Source organism: Ochotona princeps, chromosome 14 (assembly GCF_030435755.1).
Source record: "Ochotona princeps isolate mOchPri1 chromosome 14, mOchPri1.hap1, whole genome shotgun sequence".
Taxonomy (NCBI): domain Eukaryota; kingdom Metazoa; phylum Chordata; class Mammalia; order Lagomorpha; family Ochotonidae; genus Ochotona; species Ochotona princeps.
In genome coordinates this window covers 4760209-4787752 of record NC_080845.1, presented here as the reverse complement: position 1 = coordinate 4787752, position 27544 = coordinate 4760209, and the positions used below count along the sequence as shown (strand labels likewise).

At 59.0% G+C, this 27544-nt stretch overlaps 4 protein-coding genes across 8 annotated transcripts in view; 3 read left to right on the top strand and 1 right to left on the bottom strand.

The window, feature by feature from the left end:
• Nucleotides 1-1269, top strand: part of SLC25A25 (solute carrier family 25 member 25) — a 32232-nt gene extending 30963 nt beyond the window's left edge. For all 4 annotated transcript variants that reach the window (XM_004593531.2, XM_058672400.1, XM_058672401.1 and 1 more), the window contains one exon: nt 38-1269. In XM_004593531.2, the coding sequence (XP_004593588.1) occupies nt 38-222 (185 nt within the window). In that variant the 3' untranslated portion in view covers nt 223-1269. The remainder of the gene's footprint in view (nt 1-37) is intronic.
• A 4694-nt stretch (nt 1270-5963) lies between these two features.
• PTGES2 (prostaglandin E synthase 2) lies at nt 5964-9038 on the bottom strand. 2 transcript variants are annotated; one of them, XM_058672657.1, is made up of 7 exons: nt 8594-9038; nt 8222-8419; nt 7691-7749; nt 7327-7476; nt 6784-6984; nt 6414-6531; nt 5964-6100 (listed from the first exon to the last, which is right to left on the bottom strand). In XM_058672657.1, the coding sequence occupies exons 1-7, from the start codon at nt 8861-8863 to the stop codon at nt 5972-5974; spliced, it is 1125 nt and encodes a 374-aa protein (XP_058528640.1). In that variant the 5' UTR covers nt 8864-9038; the 3' UTR covers nt 5964-5971. The 2 variants fall into 2 exon arrangements, with proteins under 2 accessions (XP_058528640.1, XP_004593586.2); XM_004593529.2 differs by lacking the exons at nt 8222-8419; nt 8594-9038 and having other exon boundaries at nt 7327-7472.
• On the top strand, nt 8348-22886 carry LCN2 (lipocalin 2). Its single transcript, XM_004593703.3, has 8 exons — nt 8348-8452; nt 20141-20309; nt 21143-21276; nt 21755-21834; nt 21949-22071; nt 22253-22354; nt 22639-22665; nt 22796-22886. The coding sequence occupies exons 2-7, from the start codon at nt 20154-20156 to the stop codon at nt 22656-22658; spliced, it is 615 nt and encodes a 204-aa protein (XP_004593760.2). The 5' UTR covers nt 8348-8452; nt 20141-20153; the 3' UTR covers nt 22659-22665; nt 22796-22886.
• Nucleotides 22887-24546: 1660 nt separating this feature from the next.
• BBLN (bublin coiled coil protein) lies at nt 24547-26810 on the top strand. The gene is made up of 2 exons (XM_004593528.2): nt 24547-24726; nt 26429-26810. The coding sequence occupies exons 1-2, from the start codon at nt 24648-24650 to the stop codon at nt 26599-26601; spliced, it is 252 nt and encodes an 83-aa protein (XP_004593585.1). The 5' UTR covers nt 24547-24647; the 3' UTR covers nt 26602-26810.
• The last annotated feature ends 734 nt before the right edge of the window (nt 26811-27544 follow it).

Sequence of the window (27544 nt, the reverse complement as noted above, 5' to 3'; positions counted from 1 at the left end):
GACGGCATCCACTGTTCACGGTGGCCTCTCTCTGCAGCGTCCGTGGAGGGCGCCCCGGAGGTGACCATGAGCAGCCTCTTCAAGCACATCCTGCGGACCGAGGGGGCCTTCGGGCTGTACCGGGGGCTGGCCCCCAACTTCATGAAGGTGATCCCAGCCGTGAGCATCAGCTACGTGGTGTACGAGAACCTCAAGATAACCCTGGGTGTGCAGTCGCGGTGACGGCCCCGGGACACGGAACCATCTCATTCTGTGAATGTGCCAACACTAAAGCCGACTGAGCCAAGCTGGGAGAATGGGGCAAATGGCGTGGGGGAGAGCTGGCAGGAAGGCCGTGGGCACAGCTTGGGCACAGGCGTCTCTTGTGGCGCCTGCAGATGGCGGCAGGCCCCTAGGCAGCTCCCATCTGCTCTCCTTGAGGTCGAATCAGCCTTCCCCATCGCTTCCTGCTCTGCTGGTCTGACTGGGGAGCAGGGGCTGGCAGCCCCCACCCTCCACACCTGCAGCCACAGTACTGACCTGTGCGGGCACCGCGATGGGGTCTGGCTCAGGTGCCCACCCTCTTCTGAATTCATGCACACATGGGCACCTGGACATGGCGTGTGCATGAGGGTCGCACGACTGCCCAGAGCCTCTGCTCTGACCCAGCCCACCGTGGGACCACTAACAGCGGACAGTCGGGTTCAGGGTGGCGGGCAGAAGGGGCACCCCAGCAAGATGAGACCACAGCGACAGCAGCCTTAACTGTGATGCTGGGGAGAAGGTTCTGTTCAGAAGGGAGCTGGGTGAGCAGCAGCCCTGTGCTTCTGGAGGGAGGACAGGAAGTGAGCCTCCCGCTGTCCCGCGAGTGAGTCTGTGTGGGCGCCCTGGGTGGGGCTGGGGAGCTGTGGCCCAGCTTGTGGAGCCCATGGGACCAGCTTCACATTCCACTGACGCCACGTGTCACTGCTTGGAGCCTATTTATTTTGTATTTATTTGAACAGAGTTATGTCCTAACTATTTTTATAGATTTGTTGAATGGATAGCCTGTCATTTTCAAGTTCATTTTTTTATTCATATTTATGTTTACGGTTGGTTGTACCTCCCGACACCACCTGGTGGCGCTGTGGAGGCACCACCCGCTGCCCATGCGGATTTACAGAGAAATGAGGCCAGAAGGGAGGCGGCCTGGTCCTGGGTGGGAGACATTGTGACAGGCCAGGTCAGGGCTGGCCCCCAGTGGCCCCCAGGCAGCCTCAGGAGCCCAGGGCCAGAGGTGGGGCTTGGGGGAGAAGCTGAAATCAGTGAGCCCTCCAGCCTGGGAGGCAGTATTGATGTCTTCCCTTCTGAAGGCCAAGGTTTGGTGGGTTTGTGGTGGAGGCTGCTCTGCCCCCACCCATCTGTGGAGCAGGCTCCCTTCTCAGCTGCTCTGCTGCATAGCACTGGCCACCTGACCTCAGCAGTACCCTGCATCTCCCCAGAGTGGCCTGATGGAGTTTAAGTAGGAAGCGAAGATCAGTGCAAACATGATTGTTACACAGGGTGATAACTGGGACTTGTCCAGAGCTGGTGAGAAAGTCTTGAAGTTGTCATTGAAAACAACCTTCTAATAAAGTTATTTCATAAGCTGATCGGTGTGAGGCAGGATTTCTTGGACATGGGCCGGGGGGTGCAGGGTGGGGTGCGAGCGTTGCAGGACCCTCTGCAGGCTGGCTTGGTCCTTCCCAAGCCCCACCTGCTTGGAGAACCAGCTCATGAGGCACAAGCACACTGGGCCCCTCCCCGGCCTTAGAGGATGCTCTGCCCCCACTTCTGGCTTATTAACAATCTGTTCACTTCCTTTAAAGGCAGTTATACCTGGCACGTGGCTGCAATGGGCAGGCCTGGGCCAGACCAAAGCCAGGAGCCTGGCACTCCTTCCGGGTCTCCCATGGGGCAGCGGGGCGCTTGGGCCATTTCTCCGATGTTCTCACACACATCGGAGCTGCGTTGCCAGCAGAGCAGCCAGGACTCAGTCTGGTTCTTCTGTCTTAAAGTGACTCATTTTATATTTGAGATAATACCAGATTTGTCAATCCAGCATATCTTCAGTGTCTCCATGTACTGTGTACAAGCACCTGAAGCAGGGCTCTGACTTCCCCCAGCCCCGCCACTCCACCTGTCAGCCCTGCCTCAAAGCAGAAGAGAGGCCACCCACCCCCAGGCTGGGAGCACATCTGGGATGTGTGCTTTTACTCATAAGGGCTGGAAGTCTCCAGAAGGGAAGGGCCCCATTTAGAACCTCTCCCTGTGTATGTAATGGGGTCTACCTGCTGGCACACATGGGGCGAGCTCCATGGGCTGCTGGCACATGTGTCTGAAGGACACAGCACTCCTGGCCACACAGATAATCTGTAAGGGACGGGCAAGTGGTCAGTCTCCAGCCTTCTGGGAGCCTTGGCTTCCTGCCTAGCCCGCAGGCACAGTCCCTGCCTTGTAGCTTCCTGGAGGGGGACTGGCCTGGGGTTCAGACCAACGGTCAGTGTCAAGGCCTGGAAGCTCAAGGTTCCCGAACACTGTGATCCGGCTTGGCCTGGTCAGAGCGGGTCAGAAGTCAGGGAAGCGGGAAGGGGAGGAACCTGTGCCGACCACCCGGTGCTCGGGGGACTTTATTCCTTGCCCTCGGGGCCACACCCTCCCTCCCTCAGCCAGGAGCAGTCCAGCAGGTCAGGCCCTGGAGGCCATGGCAGGCCAGAGGGGCCCAGCTGAGGCCAGGTGCTGCGGAGCAGAGCAGGAGGGGCTTGGGGCAAGCCACCCCGCGCCCCTGAGAGACCACTGTGAAGACCAGTTCCCACCTACTTTGTCACCTGGAGCACAGGCTGAGCCAGGAGGGTGCTCTGGGGGCTGCTGCCACCCTCGCCACAAACCCTGCGGCCAACACAGCAGAGTGCACATCTGTGGCATACAGGCTACCATCGCTACACCCTGCGTTCAGCTGCCCAACCTCTCCCCAGCTAGCTGCCCACGGGGAGGACACATGCAGGCTCGCCCTGGGCCATCTCCCTGCCACATGACTAACAGGGGCATCTACAGTGCGGCCACCAGAGGGGACAACCTCAGGCCCCAGGGCTTCAGAGCTGGTTGTAATGAGGGCTCTGGGCAGCCCAGCACTCCGCTCCCCCTCCAACACGGCTCTGCATGACCGTCCCGTCCATCTAAACGTTCCCATCCCCTTGGGTAAAATGCATCAGGGACTGCCATCTAGCAGAGGCAGTGGGCTGTGGAAACCCATGAGAACAGAAATGGCAGTGACTTGGGCACGTCATGGTCAGGCAACTCCACTATGATTGGAATTTTTATTTTAAAAATCTAGATCCTTCTAAGATGAGCAAAATAACCTTTTGCTAAGGCCACAGGCCCCCAAGCCCTTCCCTGGCTTCAAAGCCTGCCACCTGCTGGCAGGGTCATGCTGGCCAACTCGCTTAACATTTGGACCTCAGTTTCTTCATCTGTGCAATGGGGATTTCTTGCTGACCTCACAGGAGACCTAGGACTCAATGTGAAATGTTTGACGTGGCACACGCCACCAAGCAGGTCCCACGGAACTGTTTACAGTAAATGCTAGGTACCTGTGGGTGTTCTGCCCATGGGCTCCGTCTGCCACGAGATGGTGGAAATAAACCGTGACAACGGTGCTTAAATAATGTAATGTAAAGGCAGTTACAGAGGGAGGGGAAAAAATCTTCCATCTGCCGGATCACTCCCCAAATGGCAATAGCCAGGGCTGAGCCAGGCAGAAGCCAGGAGCCAGGAACTCTGCCCAGGTCTCCCATGTGGGCGCAGGGGCCCAAGTCCTTGACCATCTTCTGCCTCCTTCCCAGGCGCATTAGCAGGAAGCTGGATCACAAGTGGGGCAGCTGGGACTCGAACCTGTGCCTGTATGGGATGTTAATGCTGCCAGCAGAAGCTTAACGCTGTGCAACAGGGCTCCTGTATCTGATTTTTTGTTTATCTGCAATTTCTATCTATGAGCAACATTTATGGACACTTACTATCTGCATAACTAAGAAGGCTTCCTTTAAAACATATGCATTTAAGCAAAAGGCAGAGTGACAGGAAGAGAGGTTAGGGAAATCATATGCTGGTTCATTCTCCAAATGACAACAGCCAGGGTTGGGCTGGGCCAAAGCCAGGAACGCCCACAGGCCTCCCGGGTGGGTGCTGCGGTCCCTGGCTGCATTTACAGGGAGCTGGGTTGGAAGCAGAGCAGCTGCGACCTGAACAATTTAACTTGCTGCACTCCAGCGCCAGCCCCTCCAAATGAAGCTTTAAAATTGTAACAAAAACACTGAACCTGGGCCGGGGTGATAGCTTAGTGGTTATAGTCCCCGCCTTGAATGCACCCGGATCCCATATGGGAGCCGGTTCTAATCCCGGCAGCTCCACTTCCCATCCAGCTCCCTGCCTGTGGCCAGGGAAAGTAGTCGAGGACGACCCAAAGCTTTGGGACCCTGCACCCACCTGGAAGACCAGGAAGAGCTCCTCACTCCTGGCTTCGGAATGGCTCAGCTCCAGCCGTTGTGGTCACTTGGGGAGTGAATCATTGGATGGAAGATCTTCCTCTCTTTCCTCCTCTGTATATCTGACTTTACAATAAAAGCAAATAAATATTTTAAAATTATAATTAAAACACTGAACCTGACTCTCACAGGCTCACCCTCCCCACCAGAGACTTTACCCTGAGCCAGGAGAGCCAAGCAGGGCGGTGTTCTGGGCAGACCCTACACAGAGGGTGGTGGTACAGCCCCAAGAAAAACATGTTGCTGCCCCTGAGCCATGGATGGTGAGCAATGGCACGGCCTTCTGCGCCATCAAAGCTGCGACCTGAGTGTGACAGAGGGTCTCCTGCTCTCCCTGCAGAGACCTGCTGTTTCACCCTCCCACAGATGGGCAAATAGGGCCCCTTAGTGAAGACCAGTCAATTCTAGAAGTGCCCACAAGGTGGCAGCACCAGGCCGTTCTGCCCTAGAGCACAAGGCCTCGCAACCTCTTGCGCCATCTCGTGGTCATAGTGGGAACACGCCGTTCCTGACTGAGAACTACCAGGGGAAACTGAGGCAGGATGTTTCCCCTTTGGGGCAGGATACAGGGTTTGGGAGGACCATGCCCAGGTGGCGCACCATAGTGACCTTGGCTGTGAGGCCCCTGATCAAAGAAAACCAGTCCTAGGATTAATCCAAGGAACACTGGGAATCTGGGCCCCAGGGGAACCAAACAGGTGCAGGCAGGGGCCAGGTCACCCCTGCAGGACATGCCCCACAGGTCTCCCTGGATGGCCCCACTCTTCCCCAGGAAGTCACCATGCTGGCCACCCCCAGCAGGACCCATCCCAGCCTGGGCGTGAAGCACAGGGCAGCTGCCTGCACTCCAAGGGACCCTGCTCATCTGCAGAGCAAGTGCCTGAGTGACCAGGAACTTGGTCAGGGGCCCCACAGCTGGCCAGGGCAAGGACAGCCCACACACCCAGGTTCTGGCTCCCACGGCCCTGCACCCTGCCACAGGGATCCACTGGTGACACCTGCTGGCCTGTCCCCAGGTCCGACACTGAGGAAGCCCTGCATACACCATGGCCTTCCCAGGGTTGGGGTGCAGAGCCTAAAGCCTGCCTGGACCAGCAGCCACATGGACCTTGACATGGCCACCACATGTAAACCGTCTTTATTGCAAACAACAGAGTCCCGGTTGCCTGAGGAAGCTGGAACTTCCCACTGGCCTGGGGGGGGAGGGCGGCCACTGAGAGGCCAGGAGAGGCCCAGGTGGCAGTGGGGGCTCCTGAGATCAACACTGCAGGTGGGAGAGGGAGTGTCCTTCCACCACATGGGGTGACGAACGGAAACGGAGGCTGGGCTGGGCCTGCCTGTCTCCCAGTCCGTGGCCCAGAACTGGGGTGGGTGGGAGGACCCCACCCCACCTCACCCCACCCCTGCTCCAACACAGCTCCCGCAGGAAGCCATCAGTGCACGTGGGGCGCCTCGGCAATGGCCTTTTCCACCCGCAGGTACCAGGGCCCGATGTGAGTGTGCCGCATCAGGTCCTCGAAGGCCTCCAGCCCTTCCATGACCCGCAGCACGCCGTACACCGCCTGGGGAGGGGGGACAAAGGGGCGTGTCCAGGCATGCCCCGACTCTTCCTCCTGCTAAACACTGAGGCAGAGAGAGTTCCCTTCTGCCCCCAAATTGTCCGTCTTTGCTGGGTGAGGAACCAGGGAACTCCACCCACCAGGCCATCAGCACCGCCTTCCAGGGAAGCTGAGGTCAGGGCACAGCCAGGGCCTGGGGTGCATGCTAAGGGCTGGGTCAGAGCGGGGCCTGGGGGCGTGGGCATCACCCGGGCTTCCCCTCCCCAGGCCTCCCTCCCCTCCCATCTCCGCCACAGACACAGCCGGCCCAACTCACCAGGTCGGCGAGGTTCGGCCTCTGGCCCCCCATGAAGGGCCGCTCCAGGCCCACAGCGGCTACCCACTTGTTGGCGGCAGCATAGAGGTCCTCCCGTACGTCATCCTGGAGGTGGTGCCTGTGTAGGGAGAACATCAGAACCCTACCAGCCGGTGGGAAGCCGAGGGCCTGGTCCCTGCAGGGATGACGGGTTCAGGAGCGAGAAGTCCGGGGAGGCAGAGGGAGGCACAGGTTGGGGCAGGGGCCTGGGGAAGGTAGGGTTGGGGAGCCGCAGCTCGCCCACCTGTTGGGCTTTTGGGACAGCCGACCCCAAAGGCCGCACCTGCACACACATGTGCACGCACACATACACACGCACCACCGGGCTCACCTGCTCTTCAGGCGTTTGCTGATGAGGTACATGGCAGCTGCCCCCACGTACTTGGCCATGGCGCCCTCCACGGCCCCAAACTTGCCCTCCCGGACAATGTAGTCGAAGGAGGCCAGGGCCTCAGAGGGCGTGCGGTACACGTTGGGGGAGATGAGGTGCACCAGCCAGTCGTCGGCCCATTGTCGCCACTTCATCTCCTCTCTGCGGGCAGGGCGAGAGCGGCGGGCGGGGCAGGTGTCACAGAACCACGCCCCTCCAGAGACCCACCCCTGACTGCTGGCCCCGCCCACACAAGCCTGGTCCCGCCCCCCTGGGACCCTGCCCCGCCTCTGGGAGCCCCGCCCACACCCACAGAAACCCCTCACCCAAGCCATGGTCCCACCTCCGGCCAAGCCCAACCTGGGAGACTCTACCCCTCCCAGCCACGCCCACTCTAGGAGACCGCCCCTTTCCAGAGGCCCCGCCCTCCCGGGACCCTACCCCGCCCCCAGGATCCCGCCCGCCATGGGAGACCCGCCCCTTCCCGAGGTCCCGCCCACTCACGTGCGGGCCTCCTTCCCTCCGTACAGCCTCCGCGCCTCCTCCTCCTCCAGCATGAGCCAGTACTTGTTACAGAACTCGGTCACCTCGCGGCCCTGCTCGTTGACGGCCTTCATGGGCGGGTAGTAGGTGACCACCTCTTCCAGCGGCTGCCTTCGGGACGGACCGCGCGGGTCAGCCCCACGCTCCTTCCTCCCGTTGTCCACACACCCCACCCGCTGCCGTGCCCCGCACCCCGGCCTACCCGAGTGGAGTCTGCGGGACACTCCGACGTGGGGTGTCAGGGGAGGCAGGGAGGGCCTTCGGGCCTGTGCAGGACGCCCCCCACCCACCCTTACTCCCGCGCTGGCACTGGGCAGCCCCTTACCCCGACACCAGGTAGGTCTTGAGGGCGCTGATGATGACAGAGGAGTCGTTCAGTTGTTGCTGGTGGAAGACAAGAGGCGGCCGTGGTCAGGAGCCGGCATGGCTAACGGGTAGGAGGATCCCGGGGCGGGACACGAAGGGGCTGCTCAACCCACAGGCACTGCTGCGTGAACACTGCCACCGTCCTTCTGCCCCGGGTGCACCAAGCAGCTCCCCTGCGCGCTCCAGGCACCTGTGCCAGCCAGAGCCACCCTCCTGGGCTCCCAGGCCGAGGGGCAGGGCAAATGCCATAGGTGCCGCGTACTGTGCCAGGCATTTCACAGGTGCCAGCCCAGAGAGGCCAGTGCGTGGCCTCCTGGTGACCAGCTAGCCCAGCTGAGAACCCACAGGAGGCTCCAGGGCCTGCACTTGGGGAGCACCCGCCATATTGCACTTCTGTATTGCACCTGCCCTATGGCACCTGCCGTACACCAGCCAGGGGTCACAGGGTCCTTCCAGGGTTGGGGCTGGCGGTCAGGGGGCCAGGGCTCACCGAGCTATCCCCTTCCTGCGCCACCAGGATGGGCACCTTCCTGTAAGCGGAGAACTTGATCTCGGCGCGGCGCACGGGATTCACCTCCACCACCTGGTAGGGCAGGGCATGGAAGTCCAGGAAGGCCCGGACTTTGCTGCAGAAAGGGCACGTCTTGTACTGGTAGAGCGTGAGCTGCAGGCGGCCGGACAGGGAGAGCTGGGCAGAGGGCAGAAGGAGCGGGCCGGTGAGGTCCCCTGCAAACGCGTACCCGTAGGGGAGATGACCCACCGGGAAAGAAAGGGGGTGGGAGTGGCAGGAGGGAGCGCACCCCGAGCCGTGCCAAGGTCACCCGCCGGCAGCCCGAGCACTCCGGGGAGCCCCGGGCCTCACCTGCACGGCCGAGCGCTCGGCGAGCACGTCCGCCTGGCGCAGCCGCCAGCGCACCGTGTGGTACAGCCCCAGGCCGCCCCCGAGGGCCAGCGCCGCCGCCCCCAGCAGCCGCGAGCGCCCCCAGCCCGGGCCGGCGGCGGGGCCAGAGGCGCCCGCGAGACCGGCGCGGCGCTCGGCGAGCAGCGGGGCCCAGCGGCGGCCGGCCGGCCTCCCGGCCAGGGCACCCAGGCCCGGACACAGCCCCCGCACCGCGCGCGCCGTCAGGGCCATGTTCGCTCCGCCGGCGGCTCGGGCGGGCGCGAGCAACCGAGACTGCAGCCGCGCCGGCGTCCTTAAAGGGGCCGAGACCCGACGGTGGCCGCCGGGGACGGGGACGCCCAGCCGGACCCTGCAGACCCCTCGGGCCTGGGGGAGCTTCGGCCTCCGCGTGCGGAACACCCAGGGAAACACGCCGGGGACTGCCGGAGGAGGCTAGCGGCGTGGGTCTCGGCGGGAGCCCGGCCGAGCGCCGGGGCCCCTCGGTCCGCCTAGCCGGGTGGCCGGCTGTCCTGCACGGTTGGTCAGCTGTGCCTCATGCCCCCGCTCGAAGGAAACTGACGCCGGCCGAGTGACCTCCACGCGCAAAGGCGCAGAGGGGCCCGATCCCAAAGTCTCCGCCCGCCCGCAGCACTGGGCGCCTACTGCTGTGACCTGAACCATAACATTTTCCCCAGCCCTAAAAGGGGCCTTGGAAGCCGGGTGTCTCCGATTCGCCCAAACCGAAGGGCCCGTTCGTGCAGCCTCAAGTCTCCAGGGACGGGGCCGGAAGAAGCGGGAGTCCCAGGCCGCCCCGCTCGGCTTGAGGCGCTCGCCCGGGTCAGGCTTCGGCGCGGGCAGCCCCGGGCGGGCCCCGCCCAGGACCGGGGGCGGAGCTCGCCAAGAGGGCGGAGCTCTCAGCGGGTCCTCTGTGATGGGCGGGGTCACTGAGTGGGCGGAGACGAGGGGCGGGGCCCAGGCGGAGGGAAGGACGGAATGGCCTCCTGGCGGCAGCGACCCCGAGGGCTGCAGCGGAGGTGGGATGGGGGCTTGACAGGATCTGAGGAGCCCCCGCCTCTGGCTGGACCCTGACTTAAGGCGCGGAAGATGCTGCGGGGCGTGCACCCGAGAGCGGGACCCTGAACGCCGCAGCAATCGCGACGTGCAAGTGACCGGCCCCGTTTGCAAAAGGGGAAACTGAGGCAGCCCTGGGGTGGGAGCGGGCATTCGCCATTTGGGGATTTCATTCACGCGAGTTGAGTTGTGCAGCCCCTAGGGGGATAGAGGCAGGTGCCTGCTGGGCAGATGAGGCGAGCGGGATGAGCCAGTGCGTGTGGGCCCTGCACCCCACACCTTGCCGAATGGGACCAGCTGACAGCCGCCCGCTTTTCACCTTCTGCAAGCTATTTCCTTGTCTGCGAGGTGGGAATGACAGAGAGGTGGACCACAGAGCCTCCCTGGGCTGCGTGAGGGAAGAAAGCCCATGGCCAGCCCCTTGGTCAAGTTGTGCTGTTCTAGCTAAGATTTCTCTGGGATTGGTGTCCGGTTCTCACTGGGTAGCACTACCCCGACCCTGCACTGCCTCTTCCTTAACTCTTTGCAGGCCTTTGGCCACCCATCTGTGGCTAACACCCGGCATGGCCCTGCTAGATGGCCAGGGAGCCTCAGGACTGCGCACCCACGGTACCAAAGCCAGCAGCAGCCCCTGACAGGAAGGAATCCTACCAGCCTCTCTCTGACTCCCACCCCCACCTCACCCTCCCTGCCAGCCCTACGTCTAGCTCACCCCTTCTCTCTGTCCCCTGTACCCCTGCACCCGGGGCTATGCCCCTCATCTTGCCCCGATCCTACTCCAACTTTTACATGAGGGCAATCTTTTCCCTTCAATGCAAGCATCCCAACACTGGTTCCAGTCCAGGCTGCTCCACTTCCCATCCAGCTCCCTGCTTAATACGCCTGGAAAAGCAATAGGAAGAAACTGGCACCACGGCACAGTGTGCTAGCCCTGCACCTGCAGTGCTGGCATTCCATAAGGTTGGACCCGACTGCTCCACCTCTGATCCAGCTCCAGGGGCCTGGAAAGGCGGCAGAGGATGGCTCAAGTGCTTGACCCCTGCACCCACAGGAGAGACTTGAGGAAGCTCCCAGCTTCAGACAGAGCCCAGCTCTGGCCACTGGGGAGTGAATAGTCGATGGAGGACCTCTCTGTGTCTGCTTCTCTCTTTATAAATCTGCTTTTCAAATAAAAATAAATCTTAAAGGAAATAAAGGAAGAAAACAGTGGAAATACCCCAAGTGCTTGCTTGGGTCCGTGCCACCCCTGTGAGAGTCCTGGGTGGAATCCCAGGCTCCTGGCTTTGGCCTGGTCCAACCCTGGCCATTGGGGAGTGAACCAGTAGATGGAAGATTCTTTCTTTTCTCCTACTCCATCTTCTTTGCTTTCATTTATTTGAAAGGCAGAGAAAGAAGGAGAGACACTCTCTTGCCCACTCCCCAAACAGGCCAGGCCAGAAGCCAGGGTCTCCCAGGTGGGCGGCAGGAGCCCAAATACTCAGAACACCATCTCTGCTTTCCCAGATGTATCATTGGGGAGCCACATCCCAAGGGGAGCAACTGGGACTCGAACCAGCACCCATATGGAAGCCAGCATCACAGGCTATACTTAAACCACCACAGCACAGCACCAGCCCTAGAGATCTTTTCTCTCTGTGTCTCGCCCTCTTTCTCTGTAATCAGGACTTTCAAATATATATATATAAAGAAAGAAAAGATGGCCACATCCCGCATTGGAGCAGCTGGATTTGAGATGCGTACCTCTAGCTCCCGGCTCCACCTTGCTCCAGAAACTGATGACGATGGCTTGAGCGGTTGGACCCCTGCCACCCACGTTGGAGACCCGGAATGAGTTCCCCACTCCTGGCTCGGGCCTGGCTCAGGTCCCACTGCGGCTGCAGACACTGGGGAGTGAACCAGCAGGGGTCATCTTTTTCTGCCTCTAAAATAACTTTTCTTTTTTTTTTTTACAAAAATCTTTAAGTTTATGGAACATGTGTAACGTAAAAAAAAGTATGCATATACTTCAAAGATGTTTGAATCCAATAAATTGAGACCCTTGACATCCATTTTTTAAAAAAAGATTTATTTTATTTTATTACAAAGTCAGATATATAGAGAGGAGGAGAGACAGAGAAGAAGATCTTCCATCCAATGATTCACTCCCCAAGGCGCCACAATGGCCAGAGCTAAGCCAAACAAAACCCAGGAGCCTCTTCCGGGTCTCCCACATGGGTGTGGGGTCCCAATGCTTTGAGCCATCCTTGACTGCCCTCCCAGGCCACAAGCAGGGAGCTAGATTAGTAGCGGGGCCACCAGAACACAAACCAGTGCCCATATGGAATCCTGGCATATGCAAGGCAAGGACTTCAGCCACTAGGCCACCATGCAGGGCCCAACTCCCATATTTTTTAAGAGGCCCTGCTGTATCAACCACAGTGGGCAGCAGTGCCACCTGCCCTGGGAGTTAGGCTGATGTCTGTTTGCATCTGTGCACGAGACAGGTTGGGGACTGCCTGTGGGTGGCAAGACAGCAGGCAGGAGTGATAATGTTCACTGTCTTGATTGTGGGGGTGGCTGCATGGGCATCATTTAGTTCAAAACTTAACCACAGTGCTCTAAACCTGCCACAAAGTTGCGATTAGGTGCTCTCAGAATTTAAGTGTGTACCTATTTGAGCAACACAGTCAAGTCCTCTTAGGTTACAACCCAAAGTGTCAAACATTCAGGAGTGCAGTCTGAGGTCATTATGACTGGATGCAGAAATCCTGGGGAAGAGACCATTCTCCCTTCCAGAAGAACTGTGGCTAGCTTGTGTGAATGCAACTGGAGCAAGCTCCCCACAGCCAGGGGGCATGCCACAGGTCAGGAAAAGGGCCTGGCGGCATGGCCTAGCGGGTAAAGTCCTCGCCTTGAAGGCCCTGGGATCCCATATGGGCACTGGTTCTAATCCCGGCAGCTCCACTTCCCATCCAGCTCCCTGCTTGTGGCCTGGGAAAGCAGTTGAGGATGGCCCAAAGCTTTGGGACCCTGCACCCGCGTGAGAGACCTGGAAGAGGTTCCTGGTCCCGGCATCGGATTGGTGCGTACCGGCCCGTTGCGGCTCACCTGGGGAGTGAAACATCGGATGGAAGATCTTCCTCTCTGTCTCTCCTCCTCTCTGTATAATTGCCTTTCCAATAAAAATAAATGTATTTAAAAAAAAAAAAAAAGAAGTGACATTCCCGTGGGACACCTGTCATGGTGACCCTGGCCAGCATCAGCAGCAAAAGCCACACCCACGTAGCCATCCTGACACAAGTTGGATGCCCAGGGGTGCTTTATGCCCATGAATTTCCTGCCTTAAATCCATAAGCCTGTCTAGTCATGGAAAATGCACTAGACTGTCGAGAGAGATCCCACACGGCCAGGATCGTCCAGCCCCGGTGAGAGGAGGCAGGGTGACTAAGTGTGACGTGGCATCCTGGATGGGATCTGAGGATGGGAAAAGGGTGTCACAAAGGACATCTGGGCAAGGTGTGGACTCTGCTGCTCATGCTGGTGGGGGACAGCACACATCCTGGGGGCGACTGGGCAGGGTCTCCAGCAGGCTTTGTAGCTCCAGACTGTCCTAGAGCATACACACTGGGTCAGTGAAAACACGGCAAATTGCGCTGGCTCCTAGCTTGCGTTTTTGGGGGAAGATTGCTGGTGGTGGATTCCATGTCTGTAGCTCACACCATCTGTTCTTCTCGCATCAATTTTGATGAGATGCGCTGTGCTGGGGAGCTGCCCACTGCATCCCTGAGCGCATTCTCTCATCGTTTTGGCGTCCATCAAATCTGTCCTCCGGCCCTGTCTTCATCCTGCTGCTGTTGGCTGGGACCTTGGTCAACCTCGTCTGGAGAGATTCTTCCAATTTCTTCTTCTTTTTTTTTTTTTTTTTTTTTTTTTTTTGCTCCCTTCCTTTTTTTTTTTTTTTTAGATTTTATTATTATTGGAAAGCCGGATATACAGAGAGGAGGAGAGACAGAGAGGAAGATCTTCCATCTGATGTTTCACTCCCCAAGTGAGCCGCAACGGGCCGGTGCGCGCCGATCCGATGCCGGGACCAGGAACCTCTTCCAGGTCTCCCACGCGGGTGCAGGGTCCCAATGCATTGGGCCGTCCTCGACTGCTTTCCCAGGCCACAAGCAGGGAGCTGGATGGGAAGTGGAGCTGCCGGGATTAGAACCGGCACCCATATGGGATCCCGGGGCTTTCAAGGCGAGGACTTTACCTGCTAGGCCACCCTGCCGGGCCCTCCTTTTTATTTTTAAACACTTGTTTCCCTATTTATTTGGAAAGCAGAGGGATACAGAGAGGGAGAGACACACATGTTCCAGCCATTCACTCACTCCCAAAATGCCTGTCTCTGCTGGGGTTAGGCCAGACACAAGCCCAAGCCAAGCACTCCATTTGGAGACTCCCACATGGCAGCAGGAACCCAGGCACTGCCATCATCCACTGCTTCCCCAGGTGCCTTAAGCGGGAACTGGATCAGAGTGGACAATAGCTGGAGCTCACATTGGTCTTCTGAAACAGGGTATAGGCATGTCAAATAGCAGGGTTTCTTTTAAGATTTATTTTATTTTTATTACAAAGTCAGACATACAGAGAGAAGGAGAGACAGAGAGGAAGATCTTCCATCTGATGACTCACTCCCCAAGTGAGCCACAATGGCCAGTGCTGTGCCAATCCGAAGACGGGAACCTGGAACCTCTTCCGGGTCTCCCACGCGGGTGCAGGGTCCCAAGGCATTGGGCCACCCTCGACTGCTTTCCCAGGCCACAAGCAGGGAGCTGGATGGGAAGTGGAGCTGCCGGGATTAGAACCAGTGCCCATATGGGATCCGGGTGCATTCAAGGTGAGGACTTTAGTCACTAGGCCACTGCACTGGGCCCTCAAATAGCAATTTAACCCATGATGCTACAATGCCTACCCCTCAACGTTTCTTAGTGATATTATTTGTCTTTTATCAATACTCAAATTCTGGCTTTTATGTTCCTCTTTTACCTGTTTTATTCAGTGCCTCCTGTTAAAGTTGGGTGAGGTTATTGTTGATTTGTTTTAGTTATTTATCCAAGGAACAGAGTGTAAGAGCTCCAATCTACAGACTGGATGCTTGCACCTGGGCCAGGCCCCAGTCCCAAATGCCCACGGCAGGGCCTAGGCTGGGTCATGAGCCGAGCATTCACTCAAGGTGCCCCCACGAGGTGGCAGGCACTCCAGTCACTTGAGCCATCACCACACCCCCGCAGGGTGTGCATTGGCAGGAAGCCGACCAATGGGCCTATGGGCTCTTAACTATGAAGCCGAACACTGCTCTCCCCAACCCCCCCAAAAATTCTGAAGGCGAATTCGTGAAATGTGTGGGACTCTTCTGCAGCAAACCAAGCGAGCCGTGTTTGTCTTGGCATAGCTCTGAATTTTCTTCCAGGCAGTGACGTATCCTCATTCCTGCATCGGGATGAATACAAGCTGGAATAGAGATTTTGTTTTCCAATTTCTGACACAAGAATCAAATGATTTTTTGAGGCCACCAGCACTTTAAACTTAGGACCAGAGGATATTCTTGACCTCGGACTGACCAGCACATTTTTCCCCTTCTCCTTCCTGTAGCCCCCCACCCCACCCCATCCTGGATTGTGATGTGGGGAGATGACCCTGGCTTTGGCTGGGCCCTAACTGCACCCCATGCAGCCTTCTGTGAAGCAGGCAGGGGGACAGAGGGGGGTGGCCATGCCAGTGCCAGCTGCAAGTTGTGGGGTGAGGATGCCCAGAAAGTGTGGCCATGCCAACGCTGGCCGCACCCTGACTTGGGCACAGTGAGTTTCCGATTTCTGACATCCGGCCTTTGGAAGGCGCTGTTTTGCACACAACAAGCATGTGGTAATAAGTTGTGAAAATCTCATGATTTGGGAAATTCTCGGTCTGACCAGCTTGCACAAGGTGCTGAGCATAGGAAAGTCCAGGTGAAGCAAGTGTGGCCCAGGGGCAGGGCCAGCTGCCTCCTGGCACACCAGCATCTTGGCTTGGGTTCAAATCCCGGATGCTCTGCTTCTCATCCCAACTTTCCTGCTGCTCCCATGCCTGGAAGGTGAAGCCATTTGGAGACTGAACTAGCAGATGGAAGATCAGTCTCTGCTTTTCAAATAAAATGCAAACTGATCAAGATAGGGCCTAGGGATGCTGCAAATCCTGGGAAGCAGACAGGGGCTAGTCCCCCCTCATCCCGGGTCCAACCCAGCCCCCTCTGACCTCGACCCCCGAGGGACAATGCCCAGGCCAAGGCCAAGGTTTCTGAGGATGACCCTGCCCATTTGCCATGCCCTGGCTACCTGCCACAGCCTTGCCCATGACCCTTCCCTCTGAGGGGCAGCCTCCTCCACTCTGCTCTGAAAGTCAGAGCTGAGACCTCCCTCAAACCTGGAATGGGTGGGGCAGACGGGTGGTTCCCAGCCCCTCAGGGTCCCCAGCAGGAGCCTGTCAGATGTCCTCAGATGCTGTCTTAACCCTTCTGGCCTCTACCACCCTACTCTCTGGCTAGGCACTCCCCTGGCACACGCTGGGCTCTCAGGGCATGAAAGAGAGGCAGCCAGCCTTGTCTTTTCTCCCAAGCCACCTTGGAAGGTGTCCAGCAGAGGCACAGCCAATGGCCTCTGGGGAGCAAGGGCATAGGGACCACCTGGGAGTGGATACCCCTCTCCTGGGCCTCCTGGGGTGCCAGGGGCTACAGTGAGGTGGGATGGATGCAGAGCTGGGAGACACAGAGATCCTGTCTTGCACCAAGACCATGCCAGGCAGAAGAAGCCCATGCTGTGTGTTCAGTGCCCACTGCTCAGAGTCATGGTTGTGGCAACCCACTACCTATGTGGGAGCATCCACATAAGGGCCATAACCAGGTCAGGCACCTCAGGACCAGGACCAGGAGGTAGACCAGGGTTCAGACCTCAAACAGCAGGGCTTGTCTCCCCCTGCCCACCTACTACCCAATGTAATGTCAGGAGGGGTGGCCTTTCAAAGTTTCCCCCAGGTTGGTCCCTGCCAGGTGGGAGGGACAGGAGTCAGAAGATCCTAAGAGTGCCTCCACCCCGTGCCAGGAGCCATGGCTATGAGGTGGGGCCTAGGGTTTCCAAAGATGCATCTGGAAGCAGAAAAGTCAACCAAGGTCCACTCCTGGGGAGTTGGGGGTGAGAGTCTAGCCTGCACCTGCCAGGCTTGCTGTCTCCAAAAACTGGGTCTGCACAGCCAGCCAGTAGTCACTGGCCAGGAGTGGTGGACGCTGATGTACATGGCAAGGAGCTGTGGCCACTGATTCATCCCAGGCTTGGGGCCAACTGTGGTGCAACGGGTTAAGCCACCACCACCCATATAACCATCAGTTTGGGTCCAAGCTGCTCCACTTCCCATGCAGCTCCCTGCTAGAGTACCTGGGAAAGCAGCAGACAACGGCCCAAGTGCTCTTGTAGGAGACCTGAATGGAGTTCCTGGCTCCTGGCTTCAGCCTGGCGCAGCCCTGGCTGGTGCAGCCATTTGGGGAGTGAAGCAGCAGGTGGAGGTGTTTCTCCCTCCCCCTTCAGCTGTAATTTTGCCTTCAAATAAATATATCCAGCTGCACTATATAGATCAGGCTCCAAAAATGTGCTGGGATTAAGCGGGTCTTAAAGATTTATTTGTTGGGCTCAGCACGATAGCCTAGTGGCTAAAGTCCTCACCTTGAACGCGCCGGGATCCCATATGGGCGCTGGTTCTAATCCCGGCAGCCCCACTTCCCATCCAGCTCCCTGCTTGTGGCCTGCAAGGTAAGTGGAGGATGGTCCAAGGCCTTGGGACCCTGCACTCACGTGGGAAATACAGGGGAAGCTAGCTCCTGGCTCCTGGTTTTGGATCAACTCATTGGCCATTGCAGCCACTTGGGGAATGGGCCAGCAGGTGGGGCATCTTTCTCTCTGTATCTCCTTCTCTTTGTGGATCTGATTTTCTAATGAAAATACATCTTTTTAAAAGTTCTTTTTTTTTTTAATTTTTTTTTAAAGATTTTATTCATTTTATTATAGCCAGATATACACAGAGGAGGAGAGACAGAGAGGAAGATCTTCCGTCCGATGATTCACTCCCCAAGTGAGCCGCAACGGGCCGGTGCGCGCCGATCCGATTCCGGGAACCTGGAACCTCTTCCAGGTCTCCCACACGGGTGCAGGGTCCCAATGCATTGGGCCGTCCTCGACTGCTTTCCCAGGCCACAAGCAGGGAGCTGGATGGGAAGTGGAGCTGCCGGGATTAGAACCGGCGCCCATATGGGATCCCGGGGCTTTCAAGGCGAGGACTTTAGCCACTAGGCCACGCCGCCGGGCCCAAAAGTTCTTTTAATTTTAAAAAAATTATTTCTTTTTATTTGAAAAACAGATTTTTTTTTCCTTTTCATAAGCTGATCCGAAGTCAGGAGCCAGGAGTTTCATTCTGACTTCCCATATGGGTACAGGGACCCAAGGACGTGGGCCATGCTCTGCTGCTTTCCCAGGCCACAAGGAGGGAGCTGGATGGGAAGCAGGGCCACCAGGATTTGAACTGATGCCCATATGGGATCCCATATGGGGCGCATGCAAAGCAAGGACTTTAACCACCATGCTATTGCGCCAGGCCCAGGGTCTCACTTTGAAAACCTGTCCATTCTCCACCTTCCTGAAGGACACACACAGCTCACCAGGGCTGCTGCTCCTGCCCATTGGGGCTCTTCTAAGAGACTCCCCATTAGCAATGCCGCTTAATCAGGGACGCGTCAAGCCTGTTGGAGGTAAGGGTGGGGCTATCAATTCAGGTGTACTTGGCCCTGGCATCCTCATGTTGCAGCCCCAGCTCCCTTGGCCCCTCTCTCTGCTCAGATCGCATCCCGCAGCCCTGTGTGGCAAGCACTAGCCACTTCTCAGATTCTGGAATCTTCCGACCCACAACCCCTTGTGGGGGAATTCAGGGCACTGCCTCTCCCCCACAGGCTGCATGGCCCAGGGTGCCCCACATTTAATGCCACAAACTCAAGGATACCTTTTAAGGTTAAAGAGAGTCTCAGAGGTGGCGTGGACACCCTGGTGGCCACATCGTCCTTGCAGCTTTTCTTAGCTTCCCTTCCTGCACTTTCATCATGCAGGAAAGGCAAGGCTTCATTGAGATTCCATCCACCAGTTCAGGCCCCCACCCCACCCAGGACCCACTGTCCCGGAGCTCAGGCTGCGGGTCCCAAGCAGCAGGTGGAGAGAGTCAGTGAGGGTTGTGTCAGTCCCATCCATCTGAGGCGGTCAAACCCTCCTTCCAGCCTCAGGGTAGGCCCAGGGACAGCTCTGCCCCTCACAAGTGAACCACCCCTGCGAGGCACTGCCCAGGGCCAGCAGCCATGCACAATGGCCAGACCTCCTATGAGAAGATGGTTTCCCTCCAGGTCAAGACTAGAGTCTACTGTCTCAGGAAAGTTCTGGATCCCAGGCCTGGGTCATCAGGTTTCATGGACCTAAGGCTACAGCTATTGATGGGGGTGGGTAGGGGCGGATGTTTAGTCTCAATGACCTCTTACAGACAAGGTTAAGTCTTTGCACTTTCTGTGCCCAGAGCAGCAGGACGGAGCCTACCTTTATGTCCTACTCACCAGCCCACCCCTCCCAGAGCAGATGCCTGCCCCCTACCAATTGCCTGCCCAGGTTCCACGGTGAGCTGGGATGGAGGTCTTGGCATTACTGTGGCCCATGTGGCCAGCCTGGCCCTTGCACCCCTGGGACTTATAGGAGAGGTCTAGTCCCCTGGGGATGGGGGTCAGCTATGTTTGCGTGCACGCCTACAAACAGGGCCTGGAAGAGGGGAGGGTGATTCAAGGTGGGCCCACGCCCAGGCAGCCTCTCTACCATCTTATCTGGGGCTGGGGCCAGTGTAGGCTCCAGCAGGGGTCTGGGTCTAGACTCAGTGAAGGCCTTGAACTTCTCTGACCCTCAGGGAAACCAAGAAGTGGCTTACAGTCCGCTGAGTGCTTGGCTCTCAGCAAGTGCAGGGATGTAGCACGCAGACCCTGCCAGCTATGGCTCAGGCTGAGCAGGGAGTCCTGGGGCAGGGTCAGAGATGACAGCTCATCCAAATTGGGGACTGTTGGTCCCCAGATGGAGCCAAGCAGTTTCCAGAAGGAGGGAGCCCCTGTCCCTGCCAAGGTCCTGGGAATGTCCCTCTAATGTCCCCTACTGTGACTTCCCCTCTTTCTTGCTCAATTCCCTTGGGGGAGAGCCGGTAGTAGGGGTGGGCAGAAATCTTGCCAAGCATTTCAGCCTTGGTTTCTGGCAATTTCCTCACCCTTCCTGGATTTGGCAAAGGCTGGTTCACCCCACCTTGGTGGGGGCTGGCAGCCAGGTGGGCCCATAAAGAGGGCACAAGCTGACCTTGCCTTCATTGCCGCCTCCTGTTCTCACGAACCAGGTCTGGCAGCTGTCCTGGCACCATGTCTCTCGGGATCCTGTGGCTGGGCCTCATCCTGCTGGGGGCCCTACACACCCAGGCCCAGGAACTCACCACGGACCCTACCCCATCTCCGCGCCTGATCCCTGTCCCGTCTCTGCGCAAGATCCACGTGCAGAAAAACTTCCAGAGTGACCAGGTAAGGGGCCCAGAAGGGCCAGCTGCAGTGGTTGGGGGCCAGAGAGAGTGCAAGAAGAGGCAAGAGTCTTGGATTGTGGAGAGACATGGGCTTCTGCCTGGCCTGTCCCCAGGTCCCTCTGACCGAGGCTCTATAGCATCTCCCTGTCTACCCACCCTATCTCGGGGTGTCACCGCTGTAGGCTTTCCCAGTCCACAGTTGCTCACTCCCATCAGGCTCCAAAAAAGCCCAGCAACCTCCTGCCCAAAGTTGCCCCTACTGCTGCCAGGCTCAAGGTTGCCGCCTCACCCAGGAGTCCTGCCAGGGCTCCTGTGGGCCTTAGCAGTGCAGGCCCGGCCTAGGGCCCCACTCAGCAAAGAGGAGCTCCAAGGGGCCAGTGTGGTGGAGCAGCAAGTTAAGCTGCTTCCTGCAATGCCGGCATCACAGATTGAAGCTCTGGTTTGAGTTCCAGCTACTGCACTTCTGATTTAGCTCCCTGCTCCTGCACATCTAGGAAGGCACCAGAGGAGAGCTCCAGCGCTTGGGGCCCTGCCACCATGTGGGTTGACCTGGTTTGAGTTCCAGGCTTCTGGCTTTAGTTTGTAGTAGTCCCAGCCCTTGTGGCCATCAAGGGCGTGAACTAGCAGATATAAGATCACTCAGCCTCTCTATCATTCTGCCTGACGAATAAATGAATACTTTTTAAAAAGTCATGTGACCATCAATATATGGATTTAAAAGGCAGAAGAAGAGCTCTGGGTAGCAGGCTAGGCTGTTCAGACAGGCCAGTGGCGACAGAGCGGGAGGCTCCGGGAGCCAGGGCCTGGGCTCCACCTGCCATCAGCCCCCTGCAGTTCCAGGGCAAGTGGTACGTTGTAGGCCTGGCGGGCAATAATATCCACAACAGTGACCAAGAACATCAGATGTATAGCACCACCTATGAACTGAAGGAGGACGGCAGCTACAACGTCACCTCCACCCTGCTCAGGTGAGTGCTACAATCTCCCATGGCTCTCACTGGCAGACAGACGGACAGACAATACGGCTGAGATGTGGCCGGTACCAAGGGATACAGCTCAGCGCTGACCAAGCCTGTTGGTTCCTTCTGCTGCTGATTCATCAGACCCACGTCCCCAAGTCCTTTCCACACAAACACACAGGACAGCGAGGGGGACAGACACACCGCCAGAGACCATAGGGTGTCCTAGAGTGCAAGTGGACACACTGGATCTAGCCTGAGGCCCCACCCAGGTTCTCCTTTGAGGGCTGCCAGGGAGGTGGCCTTAAAGGTGCTGAGCCCTTGGTAGGAGTAGATTCAGTCATGGGACCCCTGGATGTGTGTGTGTTGGGGGGAGACCCAGCAGGGCCAGCTAGGAATAGGCAGGCGTGAAGAATGAGGTGTCCCTGATTGGGCCCAGCAGGATCAAGCCGGGACCCTCCACACTCCCCCGCTTTTATCCCCACAGGAACCAGCAGTGTGACCACTGGATCAGAACTTTCGTCCCAGGTTCCAAGCTTGGCCACTTCAACCTGGGCAACATTAAGAGTGAGTCCTTGGGGCTATACCATTCTGTAGAAGTCGATGCTGACAGGCTGAGGAGCAAGGCCTCCGTTTCCTCCCTGAGCCAGGGTGTGGCTGACCCCTCGTCTGCACCTGTAGGTTACCCTACCCTTAAGAGCTATTTGATACGCGTGGTGACCACAGACTACAACCAATTTGCCATCGTGTTCTTCCGAAAGGTGTACAAAAATAATAAGAAGTTCTTCAAGATTGTCCTCTACGGTGAGTCTTCACCGCCCCCCTCCACAGCCACAGTCACTCTGGGCAGGGCAGGGGCAGCGGGGAGGGAGTGGTCTTGCCACCAGCTTTCCTATGAGGGGGGGTTGCAGCTTCACCCACCCTCCTCCCTTCCCCAATGTTCACGGATTGGTTTTTGGCCACTCGCTGGCCATCTCGGTCACAGGGAGGACCAAGGAGCTGAGCCCTGAACTCAGGGGGCGTTTCACCAGCTTCGCCAAGACCCTGGGCCTCACCGACAACCACATTGTCTTCCCTGCTCCCATCGGTAATGGCTGCTGAGTGACCAGGGTGGGGTGAGGGGACCCTGGGGACTGTCCCTATCAGGGAAAGGATGGAGGGAATGAGGGACAGTCTGTTCCCAGGCCTTGTCTCTACCATCCCTGGGGGCCCAGCCTAGACCATCCTACTGTCCCATCCCTGAAGGGAACTCCCTCTCCTGCCTGATCTTCCACAGTGGGACCAGTGGCAGCCCCGGGTCATGCAAGGCTCCTGGCAGTTGGGAGCCAGGACCTCCCGTTTTTACCCACTTTCTCTCCCCTCCCCCCACAGGCCAGTGCATTGATGATTGAGTCGGCAGTGAGTATGGCTGGGCAGGGGGCTGCCGGGAGGCAGGGACATAGAGGGCAGGGGCTCAGGGCTGCCTTTGCTCTCCCCCTCCCTCCATCACCACTGCTGGCTTTACACACCCCCACCATCTCCCTCACAGGTGCTTGCGATGCTCTGCCTCACCCCCATATCATTGGCCTCTACATGAGGGCAATTGCCCCCTTCCCTCCCCGCTGTTCCAACAAGGAGAGAGAGAGGCCAAGAGTCCCTTCCACATGCAGCTGCCACCCATGCCGCCCTGCTAATGGAGTCCACCCCACCGTCACCTGTCTGCTAAATAAACACATGCTCCCAGCCCCCACCCCAGTCTGTACTTGTACCCCTGGGGCACTGGGTAAGGGAAAGCTCACACCAGCATCACTCCCAGGTCTGTGGTCCCTGGAGGAGATTCTGGCTGCAGAGTGATGACATCATCATAAGGGAGAAGGCTTCAGGGGTCCAGCCTGTCACCTCCAGCAGGTGCAGCCTGCCCCTGCCTACAGAGGGTGCCCAGTCCACTGGTGATCCACAGGGACCCACAGTTCCTGTCCCCCAGCAGTGGCCCAGGCAGGGCCACCTGACTCTTATTAGCACCCCCTGGATACAGGGAGGCAGAGAAGGGTGCACAGTGGATGAGGCGAGCTGCACCTAGACTGAGGCCACTCCAGGCCGAACAGGGGTAGCCCTTGGGCCCAGGCCCCACCTTCCCTTCCCCCATTAGAAGGGTGGTCAGGCCTGCTGACCCTGGTCAGGATGCTGCACCTCACCCCCACATGTCCCACCTTCAGTCACCTCCAGAGCCCCGGGAGGGGGTGCAGCCGTTGCCTCCCTAGGCCTGCACCATCAGCGGGAAGCCCCTTCCCAGCCTCTTCACCTCTGTGAGGTCAGAGGTCCTTGATGGGGGGTGGGATTACCCCCACCCCTCACTCCCCAGCAGACAGGCACACAGCCTCACTTATCCTGCACGAGGCGAGGGCTAGTTTACCTGAGGCTGTGGCAGCCCGAGACCCAAGCAAGGGCTAGGTCCACGTCCATACCCAGGGTGGCCACAGCCAGACAGGGGCAGTCAGGGCAGCTGGCCCAGAGCCGATCAGCTGGCTCGGGGCAGAAGCCACCCCCAGATTCCTGGGCTGCACCATTGGGGCTTCCGGCCTCCTTCTGGGGGCCCTGGACGTGTGAGCTTCCCAAAGGACCCCAAACTGTCAGTTTTAGGCAACCCACATCTGCTAGGGGTCAAAACCAGGAGGGACTGCTTGCTGGCTAGGGTGGGGGTCCTGCCAGCTGGGTCCCCCTTATCTGAGGTTTTCATTGATGGACAGACCCACACTGCCCTCTGCCACAATCTCCCATCCTGTACGCAGCACTCACAGGAGGGGAGGGGCAAGCCTGACTTTAGCTGAAACAGGCCTGGGTGGCACTGGCCCAGAGCTGGAATAAGCCCTCCCAGATTCCCAGCCCCAGTGCCCCAGCTGCAGAACCTAGGAGTTAAAATAGGCTAAACCCACATACAGCAGGAGTCTGATCACCACCCACAAGGTGTAAGCCAATGGAGCGTCCTGAAAGAGTCGCAGAAGACCAAGGAGGGTTGGTCCTCTCTGCTGGGGCCAAAATATGACTTAGAAACAAAAAAGCACAGGAGGCCAGGCCCGGAGCGGAGCTGCCGCGGAGGGGCGGCGGCTGGCAGCGTGTGGGGCGGAGCTGCCGCGGAGGGGCGGTGCCTGGCAGCGTGTGGGGCGGAGCTGCCGCGGAGGAGCGGCGGCTGGCAGCGTGTGGGGCGGAGCTGCCGCGGAGGGGCGGAGCCTGGCAGCGTGGCTGGGCTCGGGCTCTGGGGGCGGGGCCAGGGCCGCCGCTGCGTTCCATACTTCCGGCTTCGGCTTCCCGCCGCCGCTTCCGCCTTCCGCCCCGCGCCGGCTGTGGGCGCTCCGGTCGGCGCGTTCCATCGTCCCGTGGCCCTTGTGGCGCCCGAGGCCGCAATGTCAGGCCCCAACGGGGACCTGGGCGTGCCGGTGGAGGCGGGTGCGGAAGGCGAGGACGACGGCTTCGGGGAAGCAGGTGATTGAGGTGGGGTGGGAGCTTGGAAAGGGACCGAGGGACTCCCCGCCCCCAAACCCCGGCTGGTCCCCGACCTGTAGGCGCGGGAGATCTAGAGGCGAGCCGAGTGCGGGTGAGCAGCCCCGCCCGAGGATGGGGAAACGCAGGCCCGGGGCATCCTTCAGCCCTTGGGCAGCTTGGCGGGGAGCAGGCCTGAGCAGGTGGGTGGGCGCGCCCGCCGTGCTGAGTCAGGCTGACCTGCTTGCAGAAGCTGCTTGTTGCACGCTGCTGCAGGGAGCTGGGCCTCAACTCCCGTCTCACCCTCACGTATTGAGACGTGTGAGGATTGAATGCAGAGATGAAGAAGGCTGAGGTACCACCCGCCTGCAGGGTGTCAGAGGGCAGGGTGTGGGGGAATGCAGGCTGAGCTTGGAGTCTGGCTTGAGGCGTTTAGGTAGTAACCTGATGGAGTCGTGACTCCCATGCTGTACACTCTGCCCGTGTGGTGGGTATCACCTGCAGACTCGGGGGCTTCCAATACAGGCACTGAAGGGTCTGCACCTCCTGTCCGGGCAGGCAGTGGGCTGGTGGGTTTGGGTCGGGACCATGCTGGACAGGGGGAAGGGCCATCGTGGGCGGCCATAAGTCCTCTGGGCTTGGGCCTCTCCCAAACCCCAAACCCAGCACCTGCACCCCCACATCCCAGACTCGCTCTCTGCAGGCCCTGCCAGCCGCTTCCCCCTTGGTCCTGGGCTGGCAGCCGAGTGTGTCTGAATCAGGCTGGCTCAGAGCCGGGTCCTGCAGTGGGCACAGGCCCAGACCTTGAGTCAGTCCTAAGGGATGCCATGTTGCTGGGAGAGGTAGGTCCCAAGTGGCTGTGCTGGAGGAAGTGATGGCTTCTAGTGGAGATCAGCGTGGACTTCCTGCAGTGGGTGGCAGGGACAGCTGAGCAGAAACAGAGAGGCAAGACAGTTAAAGGGTCCACTCATTCATTCATTCATTCATTTGTTCATTCAACAGGCTGTTGTGTGACAGAGGGGGCAGCAGCGAGCACCAAGCCATTTCTCAGAGAGCTTTCTGACCAGAGAGCAGCACTCCGATAAGAGAGCAGTCAGTCCAGAGGGGAAAAGGGAGGCCCAGGCCAGGGCAAGCAGGGCCAGAGGACCCTGGGAGGGGGGAGCAGGGCCATCCCCAGGAGGAAAGGACAGCGGGAAGAAGAGGTGGTACCTTGCAGGGGGAGACAGCAGCAAGTTGAAGGGGTAGGTGGGGGAGGACAGGTGCATGAGGCAGGGGGAGGGCACAGAGTGCTGGGGCTGGGAAGAGGAGCCAGTGCAACAACCGGATGCAAAGCCTGGGAGAGTCCTGAGTGCTCTGTCCTGCTGGAGTAGGGCTGCAGGACGGGGCATCCTAGGGCCGGCCTGGGCTGCCCGACTCGGGGACGAGGCTGCTGTGACCTCCGGAAGCGCAGGTGGAGGAGCTGCGGCCCCCCCGGCGGGGCCTGGGCTGCCCTCTGACCGCCCTAACCCTGGAAGAGAAGATGGCACACTAAGCTCTTTCTTCCTCAGAGCCTTTCTTGCCTTTTGGGGTGTCGACCCGTTTTCGGGGGTGGGGGATGGGGGGAGGGAACGACACTAACGCTTGGGCCCGGCCCAGAGGCCTTGGGGAGCAGGGACAGGGAGTGACACCGGTAGACCCTGACCATCTTGTTCCCCTTTGTTCTCAGAATATGCTGCCATCAATGCTATGCTGGACCAGATCGACTCGGTGCTGGATCACCTGGAGGAGAAGAACGACCGCCTGCACGCCCGCCTACGCGAGCTGCTTGAGTCCAACCGGCAGGTGCGCCTCGAGTTCCAGCAGCGGCTCGGGGAGGCACCCGAGGATGCCAGCCCCTAGGCGCCCTGCCGGGACCTGCTCTGGGCACTCGCCACCTGCTTCAGATACCCTCTCAAGGGCTGGCCTCCTGGTGCCCTGGTGAGTCGGCTTTCATGGGCCTCACCCCATGCCCAGCATGCCCTCCTGGGGCCGGGGTGGACCTGCCACCAGCCGCTCCCCTGCCTGCCCAGGCCCGGAGTGTCCACACAGTAAATTGGTCTGCAGCTCCACTCTGCCTCTCACCTGTGTCTGCTGGGACGAGGGATGAGGGTGGCAGTTCATGGAATGGCTGGGGGTGGTTGGGGCTGGGGTCCTCGGCCGTCTGTCTGTAGCGACACTGGGGGGTACAGGTGGGGGCGGGGTCTCCTCTCTACCTGGTGCATCCCTGGTTGCTTCCCAGCGTGGCTGACGTGGCATCAGATTTGCTGTGTGATGCACTTGGCCTCTCTTTGCCCAGCAGACCCAGCACTGCCCTCAGCCATCCTTGGGCCTAGTCTCCCTACCAGCCTGGGAGGTGGGCCAAGCAGCAGTCGGGCTCTCAGGGTGGTTTAAAACCAGAGATGGCAGAACTGCAGAATCCTGAGTCGGGACCCCCACTGAGTTTGCATCTTATGGTGGTCCCTGCTGGAACCAGAGGCTCTGTGCGGTGGGGGCCCCCCCACTCCTACCTGGCACTGCCTGTGGGGTCACCAGGGAGAGGCAAGTGTGGGGATTCAGGCCCTGGGGTCAGAGTCTGGCCACTTCCCAGCTGTGTGACCCTCGGAAGGTCACATGACCCTGCCAGGCCTCACTGTCTGCACCTGTAATTCGGGGCTAACGAGAGCAATTTTGGGGGTCCTGGGGAAGGTTCTAGATCTTCCTTGGATAGTGGTGCTTCCTGGCCTGATGCATTCTTAGGAGAAAGTCCCTAGTTCCTGCCTCCCTATGGATGTGTGCTAACTGTAAACCAGCTGGGGCAGCACCT